Raw genomic sequence first — 10,804 nt, 5'->3', positions numbered from 1 at the left:
TTTGAGGAACTGGTCTGGCGGCAATAGGATGATATTGCTTGACAACATTAACATAATCCGTCAAATTACCACAACCTCAGTAACACCAGTTAATAGCGTTGTACTAGTGGCAGGTAACGTAGCCGCAACGGTGAACCAATTTCATGGCAGCCAGCTTACCAGCGAATGGCATCGTAACAGTTGCAAAGAAAGAAAAGAAAGAGAAATTCAGAGAAATTCAGTTTGTACAAACTGTCTGTGGATTAAAAAACACGAAAAATATCAATAACCATTACAGTTGTTAGGCGATAAAATGTTCTTTTGCCTCTGCTCTTTTTGACCTTTTCACCTCTTTCTAAATAACATCTTTAGTTACTTTTCGTTCTCATAAATTCAGAACTATACTTTTTCCTAGCGTCAGCTGACGAATTTCAATTTATTTACTGATGGCGCTCCATTTGAAAATAGATCGCAGGTTTTTCTTGACTGTTTTAATGAAAATGTCAAAATGAAATAAAATAGTTTAAGGCTATCTTAAAATTCCACCAGGAAGGTGAACTCTAGACGTACTTATGATTGAATTCGAGTCAAACGAAGTCGATCATAATGCGAGATTCTTCATGCTTTCTACTCACTTAGCATGAGTTTGACTCCACGAACATTAAATATTAGTTTCATTCCGTGTATCGAAGGCTCCAGTACGACTTTTCCGCCAGAAAGATAAACTCGAGTTATAATTTCGCGTCAAATTTGACCAGATTTATATCGAGAACTATATGAAAGAAAATATCCCTTAAGTGTTTTGGGAACACAAGATGTTTCGGCCAATAGTTGTTTTTCAAACGGGTTCTCGCCTCAAAGCTGACCAACCTGCATTGCGATTCCCAAGTTCCCTCTTAGAGCCGAAGTAATGTGATTGTCGTTCAATTTCGCACTCGCATCTTGGGCTCCGTTGCTATTCAATTCGGTTGGAATGTTCGCACCCCGAGAGCCAAGAGTAAAAAGGTACAGGCGCAGTAGAATGGATTTCATCTTCAGTAGTCTTCAGCTTTCACAGTCACAGTGTCATGGAATAACAACTCTCAGTCGGGCATGGGTTTATAAACGTTACTTACAGTGATTATGCGAATGCAGATCGCATCAGGACAAGCTCGAAGCGGATGTTGATATAGAAATACGAGCGGGGGAGGCATTGGGCATTGGTATTTTCGGTTTTCGCTTATTTTAATTTAGACCAACTTCTCGGTTATTATGCCAAAAAAAACTTCTGAATCATTTTTTTGGCTTTGGTGCGCATTGACGTTTGCGGATTTTTCCATTTTTCTAGCATTCAGTTTTCGGTTTTCGTCGAAAATACTATTGGGTTTTCACATTTGGTATCCGATGAGGTTTTCAGTTTTTCCTATTTGGGTTTCAGTTTCTTTTGAATAATAATTTTGATGAATAAACTGAAACATTTATCAACTTGCGATTTATAAATCTCCGAGTTAACGACACCTATGAATGGAAACTTTTGATAGTTTCACGTAAATTTGCATTTTTCACGGTACTTTGCTGATAACTGAGAGCGGATGAACTATACGATTTGTAAGTTGCAAGTGACATGTAGCGTTATTTCATACAATACAGTTCATGTTCTCGGACATACGTATGTTTTCAGCTCGACTCAGAGTAATTTAGCCCGAGCTGTTACAGCGAGAGTTGAACGACTCTGAGGAGGGCTCGAAACTTCTTAATGCCCATGAACACAAACTGTATTAGTACCATTGAATCACTTTTCGAGGCACTGAGAAACTAAAAACTGAGAAAAAAACTGGGAACAGTCCGAAAAAGAACGCAAACATGCGAGGGGGCTAAAATACATTTTAACAGGTCAAAATGCTCCACAATGCCGGACAAAGTGTATGGTAATAAATACAATTTATCGATTCGCATCTAAGATGCATTCGAAAATGTATGATTTAATACATCGCAGTTGTGTTATCTCTTAAACGCAAACGCGATTTTAAAAATCAAAACAGTTAAATATATAAATTGCTATACGCAAATGCGATTATTTCCGCTTGTTGTTTTGCAGAAGACGGCATGGAAATTGATCATTTTTCGAACACAAATGCACATTCATTGTTATTCTCATTGGCTATTTTTTTTCTTTCACCCCAGTTCTTGTTACGTTGTCCGCATAAATTTTGCACTCTACTAAGCCAGGAATTTGTGTGCTGCACGACAGTTTGTTCAAAGTGATCGAAGTGGACAGAAACCAACGCTTAACGCTTCATCTTTCCTAAAAAGTAGATTCTGCTGCGCTTATGGCAAGACTTCCCTGTCAGGTGATTTAATTTTAGTGCCAGTATGAGGCGTCAGAAAGACTAGAATTGAACATTGCATAATATTATTGCTGAGATGTTTTTGTTACCAGCGTGCGAATGTTGTTTTCTGTTTACTTGCTTTCTTCAGATTAAAGAGCCGAAGAAACAACAGCTACAGTTGTAGCAGACAAGAACTTGAAATCTAGTAGCAAGTAGCGTCAGTGTGACGCACGAGTATCAGGATCTTATTTGGTGCAGTACACGCTTCGCGAAACCCACGTTGCTGGGTTATTTGACGTTTGAGGAAACAGGTCAAAATTTCTTACAGTGGGGGGGGATTGGGTAGTTGGAGGAGTTTGGCTGTACTACAATCGATAAAATTAACTTCATCCCCCCATGAGACTCAGCACAATCTTAAAATCTCGCCCCCCCCCCCTCATTAGCAGTCAAAATTTCTTACAGGGAGGAGGGGGTGGGTAGTTGGAGGAATTTGGCTGTGTTACGATCGATAAAATTTACTTCATCCCCCCATGAGACTCAGCGCAATCTTAAAATCTCGCCCCCCTCCCCTCATTAGCAGTCAAAATTTCTTACAGTGGGGAGGGGGTGGGTAGTTGGAGGAGTTTGGCTGTGTTACGATCGATAAACTTTACTTCATCCCCCCCATGAGACTCAGCACAATCTTAAAATCTCGTCCCCTCCCCCCTCATTAGCAGTCAATTTTCAATAGTCCCCCTTTATATTCTGTCGACGACGACTATTCCCCCTCCATCAATCTGTTAAACTTAAAAGCCATGTGATCCCCCAAAAATCCTCACTGGATAACTTATCATTCCTCTTGTTTGAAGTGAAAGGTTGCACAAAAATAGAGTACAATTCTGAAGCAGGCTATTGAAAGATTTTAACACTTATCGTACATATTCCATTTAATTGTCACTGTTTAAGCGTAAGCCTTTTAGTCGCAATTCTCAAAATAAAAAGCCTTCCAATGCACTTAGAAATTACACAATACTGTAATCACCGAGTCGTTTGTGTTATAATCATTTCAATATGTCCCCCCTTCAGGTAGCGATGGTAGTTCTCGTTTGGCTGAGTTTCCCTCGCACAGTTCAAACTCTCGCAGTATCTTGCTCAAAAAGCCAAACGTATTTTCAAAACGTAAACGTAATTTATGGTCGATGTGCACGCGGTACACGCATGAGTTCCCGTTCCATTCTTCGCGCGGTTGCAACGCCTCTAGCATTGGATGATAAAAAATGCGACAAAAGGAAAAAAAAAAGGTTAAGAAGAGCTTTTATTTCACTTGTATGGCTTTACAAAAATTCTTCCGTTTTATGTTTCATTTTTTTCACTTTGCATCTACCCACTCTTGTATTGTCTCCCATAAGATATTAACCCCCACAAACGCGTCAAAACCTATTCTATATCATACTTCCGAATTATTACTGATCACTTTCCTAAGAACAGGCCTTATGTCGGAGCCAGGGGCCAGTCATTAGTTCAGTAGGAACAGAGAAGATTAGTCGTCCCTACAGAGCCCGTACTCGGGGGGGAGGAGGGTGGTAATTTAAAACTTGCCCGGTTGTAGTGGGGAATTTGAACCGAAAGTATTAAGTCTTTCAAGTGGAATACAAGTGTTTTCTCTTTTAATATGGAGGTGCTTAAAAGTAAAATGCTTATTTCGCGAGCGTTCGGCCCATGAAAAAAGTTGTACAAGGGTTAGGGTTTAAAGCCTGGTTAATAAGTAGAAAGTCACGGTCCCTCATTTTGCCTTTTACCGAAAAAATTAACCATCAACTCCGGCTGGAACTTAGGCAGGGTCGCGTTTGAACACAATTTTGGCCCCGAGGCACATGAATTAGAACAAACCAGTATTCAAAAGTTCAAATGTCCAGGGAGTTACGCGGGCGGATGTTGAAGCTTCGAATTGATCGACGCAAAGTAAAAACGTATTTCTTAGGGAAGGGAGTTAATTTTTTGATCAGAGACTTTTTGCGTCAAAAAACCTTCCCTTTCTAAACGGTATTTTTGTCTTTGAGGGAAGGAACTGATTTAAAAGACCACATGTTCGGGGAGAGTGTTTTTGTTTGTTTGTTTGTTTGTTTGTGTTTTTTGTTTTACGAACGAATGAGACGATCGAAGAAGGAATGGAGACGGAAGCAGACAACTGTTTCAATTTCCAAATGTCCGCGGTTTATTAGAGGCAATCTGCGCAGTTAAGTCAAATTTTCCCAATCAAACTAGTTATTAAGCCTTTATAAGCAATGATAGCAAGCTAGTGAAAAAAAAAAAAAATCGGTTGTTGCATGGTGGTGAAGAGAACTGTTCAGACGAAGCTGCCATAGACATCAAAGCAGACCCTTCCACCATTATCTCCTTCGGTCCAACCCATCAGGTCTTCACCATACCACACGCGGAGCTGTTGTCCCCGGCGGACTGAACGAGGACTGGTGAAGAACGATAGAATCAGCTCATGGGAATCCGCGCCATATCCGGGAACTTTAGACCACTTTCCGGCTTGGTGGTTAAATTTGAGGAACTGGTCTGGCGGTAGAATGATGATGTTGCGTGATGTTGTTATGACAACGTTGACGTAATCCTTCAAATGACCACAACCCCAGTGTGACCAGCCAACAGGGTTGTGCCTGTGGCACGTGACGTAGCCGTAACGATGAATCAATTTCATGGCTGCCAGCTTACCAGTGAATGGCATCGTAACAGTCGCAAACTGGTTTCCCCTCGCGCTGAAACACACCGGGGACAAATTCAGTTTGTACAAACTGTCTGTGGATTAAAAAACACGAAAAATATCAATAACTTGTCACAGTTGTTAAATGATAAAATATTCTCTTGTTTCTGCTCTTTTTGATCATTGCAACTTGAATTCAACCATTTCACCTTTTTGAAAATGACCTTTTTAATTACACATCGTTCTCGCATATTCAGAACCCTTTTTCCTAGTGTCACCTGTCGAATTTCAATTAATTTACTCCTGGCGTTCCATTTGAAAAAAGATCGCACGTAGTCCCTGACTGTTTTGCTGAAGATATTCCGATGAAAAACCCAAGGTTATGTTAAATTTCCACCAGGAAGGTAAACTATAGACGTATCTTAGGTTTCGGGTCAAATTTCCGGTAGTTCCACTTTGAAAGAATACAGAACTTATGAAACTACAATGACCACAAAGCGAGAAAGTTTACGCTTCCTGTCCGCTTATTACAAATCACGAGTTTGACTCCATCAATAGTAAATGTCTCATCCCGACCATCAAAGGCGCTTTTAAATTTCCGCCAAAAAGATAAACTTTGGTCATAATATTTCGCGTTAAATTTCAGTAGATTCATTTTGAAAAGTTAAAGAAAAATATCCAGTAAATGTCTCCAGAACACAAGATGTTCCGGCCGATAAATTGTTTTTTCAAACGGGTTCTTACATCAGAGGTGACCGACCTGTATTGTGAGTTCCAACTGCCCTCTTAGAGATAATGGACTTGTCGTTCAATTTCGCGCTCGCGTCTTCGGCTCCGTTGCTGTCCAGTTCGGTTGGAATGTTCGCACCCCGAGAGCCAAGAGTAAAAAGGTACAGGCACAGCAGAATGGACTTCATCTTCAGTTGTTTTCAACTTTCACAGTCACAGTGTCATGGAATAACAACTCTCGTTCGGGCAAGGGTCAATTAATAAACCTAAATTTTATTGATTAAACAAATGCAGATCGCGTCAAGACAAGTTTTGAAGCGAATGTTAATTCTGAAATACGTGGCGACATTAAATTATATGTCTTGAGCATTGATAGCTGACAATTCCTGCCTTCTGAAAATATAGGGAATAAAGAATAAACACGCATTTAATGCCCTTACTCTGTAAAAAACCGAAAAGAAAATGGAGCTTCAGGGATCAAAATTATTTATAGTTGTTAAAGAATCGCAAGCGAACCACTAAATCTTTCTACTGTTCGTAGCCTAGAAACATTTCTCGACTCGCGACTAGTAGATCTCAGACCCAACATCTCGTGGCGGACGGTCTTTGACGAACATGAATGGTAACTGTCTTTCGTTTGACGCAATGTTGCATTTTACGGTACCGTGCTGATGTATTTGCGAGTGGATGAATTCTGCGAATTATAGTTCACATGTTACTTGTCGTTATTTGAAACAATAAAGTCTATGTTCTTGGACGTACCTATGTTTTGGGCCCGACTCAGAGTCACAGAGTTATTTTAGCCGGAGCCGTAGGGGGAAAGAGGTAACGACTCTGAGAAGGGCCCCAATGAGAGATAAATCACTGCATACTTCGTTTGGCTGAATATCGATTTATTTCCGAGAAAGTCGTAATCAAAGGAATTCTGCTAAAATGCCGCTTTTGAAAATCAAAATTTCAGACAAATCAGGCGGAACGTTGTGTCACGAATTTGAAAAACCGAGACCGATAAAGAGTACCAAATCTCTTAAAACAACAACAATCATAAGCTGATAGCAACTTGAGCAATTCTTGACCATTTATTTACACAATCTAATTGAATTTACCCTCTCAACTAGATCAAAAATAGGTCGACATTAACCCGTTACTTAACAATGTGCTACACAAAATAATTGGCTGAAAATCTGAATTGTGGAAAGCGAATTGCACCTCTTATTTGATCTCCGAAGGATTTTATGGGGAAATAATTCAGTGTGATATAATTAAATTTTAAAGTTTAATAAAATGCGCCGATTCGACGGTGCCGTCAATTAGCGGAAAATGTACACACGCAAACTCAATCATTGTCTCGCATTGTAAGTAAACCTTAATTAATATAAAAACCTCCCAACCTCTATGTTGCTGTAACACAAAAGAGATCGGTTGCAGTCCTAAAATTGTTGCATTGCTCTCACAATAACGAGATAACTTGGCAGGATAGTCGACTCCTTGTGATAACGATCGTTTGCAAAGCGTTTCTCGTGGTGTTTTTGATTTGAGGTTTCTCTATTCTTATTTCGTTGTAAAGAAGGCTGTAATTACTTAAAACAAAAGATCTTTGCTTAAAATGAGTCTTTAACCGAACTGCGAACTAAATGTAGGCGGCATGTCTCTAGGTCAGAAACATGTTTCTTGGTCAGAAACATGTTTCTCGTATGCGGAACAACGCTGATTACTGATAAATTGAGGTGTACAAAGTCGTCAACCCCGCAAAAATTGAACTTAGGTCGCGTTTAATACCTGCGAAACAGGAGTAAACAATCATCTTACCCCGATCCTTGTTGAATATATATCTTTAATTGGTGAATTATTGTTGAGATGGATAAAGCTACAGTCACTGCATTTTACTCTTGATAAGTTTTCAACCTTCCTGTTCTCTTACTTAGTTTACTCATGATGAAACGAATCGCAGAGAAAGGATCATGTAATTTCTGCCACTGCATTTCGTGTCGTTCTCTAATTATGGATGTCTCATGGCTGCTCGACACTGTAGCTTTGAAAAACGATTCAGAAAACAGTAATGTTAATTATGTCTCTTCTAACCTTTTCAAAGCAGATCAATAGCCACAGTGCTTTTATCAATTTTTCCGAACCAAAAGACGGAGTTGACCAATTCTTAGCCGAGCAGGCAAAGCTTGGTCTAGGGTTGACGCCAGGCGCTGGGTCGAGGCGAAGAGTTCCATCTGATGAATCAAACCATGGTAACGGTGACAGAACCCGACCAAAGTGTGACAGAGGAATAGGGAAAAGAAAAGAGGGGAATATTTATTCAAATTGGCTCAGGTGAATTGACTTTTTGCATAGTTTTTATAAGAAAATTCAATACTTGATGAGATAATTCCGCATTCCGCAAATTGCACTCGAAAACCGAGCACCAATGAGTGCGATATCGATTTTCAAGTGCAATTTAACGCGGAATCTGACTTTCAAGGATTTGCAGAGATGGATGCCAAACTTATCCAGGTACCGCTTTACCATTGCTAGACATCATCTATTGCCCCATGGTCGGGGCTCCAAAGTTCCTTCTGTTAAAAGCGCGAAGATGTATATTGCGCTTCAGAGGCTCAATCATTTCTTGCCATTTATCACGAGTACTCACATAATTAACAATTGGTTCATGCTTTAGCGTGCACTATCGAGTTATGGAGCACGCGGGAAGTTTGGAGAGCACGAAAGAAGCGTAAGAGTTGCCCGAGGCGATAGCCGAGGGCAACTCTAGCTTCTTGAGTGCTCTCCAAACTTCCCACGTGCTCCATAACTCGATAGTGCACGGCTGAAAGCATGAACCAATTGTTTTAGAACATAGCCGGTGGAATTTTGCATCAAATCCGACGCGAAAAACGGACAACAATATCAGTTGAAGCGAATCGTGACGGCGCTGATGCCGAGTGTCCTTTTCCTTTGTTTTTCTCCTTTTCTGCCTCGTTTAAGAACTCTAGCCCAAGGGAAAAGGTCGAAACATTGTCTTCGTTTGCGAACTAGTAGGCCGAGTTTCTGTTTGTATCCATTATTGTCGCGAAATATATTATTTTTCTCTACGCTAACAATGGGCGCTCGCGCGAAAAAAAAGAATTTCTGGCGAAGTCGGATTTGCTGACGCTATCAGCGTGCACTATCGGGATTTTGAGCACGCTTACGTATAATGAATTTGATTTCGCGACTCAGCTAGCTATGTTCTAATACAAGATCTACCTTTGGCGAAAAAACATTAAAGCTTTCTTCAAAAGTCGAGATAAAGATTCCCGATGTTGTGAGAAGTCTCATCCCTGAGCAAATTGTGCTGCAGTATCTTGGCTATAGAGCATTTTCACTCACGTGACCAAATTTCTTTATCGTCATGGTAACCCACTTCATCCGCCATGTTGGTGTTCTATGATAATCAGCTTTGAGTATTGTGACAGGAAACATTTGGAGCCCATTTTACGGTTTTGAGAGGACAATAGTGTAATATATATAGTTTCGTTATCACGGTCCTTTGCCTTATCATTCGCTGTGGGAACAAAACAGGGAAGAAGTGGTCTAACGTCGGAAAAGTAATGTTTTCTTCGTGTCCCACGTGTTCAGTATAGCCAAGGAGAGTACACCGAAGAACTTACTTCTGAACGAAGAAGAAAGTGGATCTGTGCAATAAGCAGAGATGACTTAACTGATGATATTTAAGAACGCGATAGGGTCTGCAGCCGGCACTTCGTTTCAGAAGAAGCTGCGAAAGAGTGGGATCGATTCAACGTAGACTGGGTCCCTACCCTCCATCTTCAGCATTCAAGTATGTAGGTCCATTGCATCGGGTAACTAATTTATTTTCACTGTAATAAAGTGGGTATTCTTTCTCTCCAAAATTTTTTTAATTGTAGATGTACCTTAAGCAGTCTAAAATTTAGGAAACATTTCCAATAGACCAGATTTTAAAGACTGATTTAAATGGTTTCTCATTTTAGGGACATCAAATTGCATTGTTTCAGGGTGTATACAATAAGCAAGGCATGTAGCAAAGCTGGCAGCAAATACTCCACAGTCACTGCTATTTGTCTGTTGTTGCACAGGGACAACTTGAATGCTAGTAAAATTTGAACGGCCAACAAGATTGAGTACCTGCTCGTGTACTTCATTTAGAATAATGTTATGATACAAACTGTCATACAAGTTGACAGTGCCATCTTCACACCCCTCTGAGCTTACACATACCCAATGGGCATTACCAGTATGCAGAATCTGAATAAATTCCCCAATAACCTGATTGAAGTTTCTAACAGGGCCCAAAGTTGGTCTCTGAAAGCCCTCCACATCTGGATTAATGTTTCTTAGACAAACATGTACTTCATGGATAATATCACGCTCAAGCCAACCATTGGGGGATGAAATCAGTTGGTAATACCCACCATTCAGCTTTGCAAGTGATACTGTCTTTTCTGAAGAGTATTTTGAAACACCAGTTATCACAACACTATCATCAGATGTATTGAAAGTGTCATTAACAACCTTTGTTCAGTTTTTTCTCCAGATTTACACACCATACATTCCCAAGTTGTCATTGCATTGTTCAGCACCTGCTTGAAGCATAAGCAGGGCAAATGAAAAAACTTTCTACCTTGACAAAATGGGTTGTGGCATTTCAGCAGTTTATGTGAACAGTGGCTTCTGTTTGCATGTGCAGATAAAATCTAATTTGAGAGCTTCATCCAAAATATCTCTGGTCTGTTTGCAGTTTGATTTTTCATTTTTGGCTGCTGGTGTTTTTAGACACAGGGGACAAAACCACTTTTTAGGTACTTTTGGAATTTTCAAAGAAGATAAGTGAAAAGTAGAGATGGGACATGCTTGGTCTGTGCATGTTACCACAGGCCATCTAGCTGCTAGTCTGCAAAAACAAGCAGAATTGGGATAAGGGGATGAATGAGACAAACTTCACTTTTGAGTATACCACCTTCCCAAAATTTCTTGTAGCACACAGTATTGTGCATTGTTGCTAACAAGCATAAGTATCAGCACGTCACACCTATACTTAGATCATTAAATTGGTTACCTGTCAGAGACCAATTATACTTTAGAGATGCTGTGT

The 10,804-nt window shown here is 40.1% G+C and overlaps 2 protein-coding genes and 2 long non-coding RNA genes across 5 annotated transcripts in view; 2 read left to right on the top strand and 2 right to left on the bottom strand.

Annotated features, from left to right (window-relative positions):
- Positions 1-50: 50 nt before the first annotated feature.
- Positions 51-1,158, bottom strand: LOC148731897 (uncharacterized). The gene is made up of 2 exons (XM_088762227.1): positions 850-1,158; positions 51-235 (listed from the first exon to the last, which is right to left on the bottom strand). The coding sequence occupies exons 1-2, from the start codon at positions 1,009-1,011 to the stop codon at positions 218-220; spliced, it is 180 nt and encodes a 59-aa protein (XP_088618353.1). The 5' UTR covers positions 1,012-1,158; the 3' UTR covers positions 51-217.
- Positions 1,159-1,446: 288 nt separating this feature from the next.
- Positions 1,447-10,804, top strand: part of LOC148731895 (uncharacterized) — a 19,083-nt gene continuing 9,725 nt past the window's right edge. Inside the window, exons 1-3 of one of the 2 annotated variants that reach the window (XR_016002132.1) lie at positions 1,447-1,566; positions 2,143-2,309; positions 2,437-2,599. This is a non-coding gene — a long non-coding RNA (uncharacterized LOC148731895). Of the gene's footprint in view, positions 1,567-2,142; positions 2,310-2,436; positions 3,787-10,804 lie in introns of those variants that run through there. The other variant, XR_016002131.1, reaches the window with a different exon arrangement.
- Positions 4,459-5,950, bottom strand: LOC111341409 (uncharacterized). Its single transcript, XM_022948376.2, has 2 exons — positions 5,738-5,950; positions 4,459-5,072 (listed from the first exon to the last, which is right to left on the bottom strand). The coding sequence occupies exons 1-2, from the start codon at positions 5,892-5,894 to the stop codon at positions 4,615-4,617; spliced, it is 615 nt and encodes a 204-aa protein (XP_022804111.1). The 5' UTR covers positions 5,895-5,950; the 3' UTR covers positions 4,459-4,614.
- The window catches only part of LOC148731896 (uncharacterized), a 2,286-nt gene continuing 571 nt past the window's right edge, over positions 9,090-10,804 (top strand). The window contains exons 1-2 of the long non-coding RNA XR_016002130.1: positions 9,090-9,511; positions 9,684-10,804. The exon at positions 9,684-10,804 is cut by the window's right edge and continues 571 nt beyond it. This is a non-coding gene — a long non-coding RNA (uncharacterized LOC148731896). The remainder of the gene's footprint in view (positions 9,512-9,683) is intronic.

The sequence above is a fragment of the Stylophora pistillata genome, chromosome 5, assembly GCF_964205215.1.
Source record: "Stylophora pistillata chromosome 5, jaStyPist1.2, whole genome shotgun sequence".
Taxonomy (NCBI): Eukaryota; Metazoa; Cnidaria; class Anthozoa; order Scleractinia; family Pocilloporidae; genus Stylophora; species Stylophora pistillata.
Note: the sequence above shows the minus strand (reverse complement) of the source record. Positions and strands in the feature narration are given on the sequence as shown.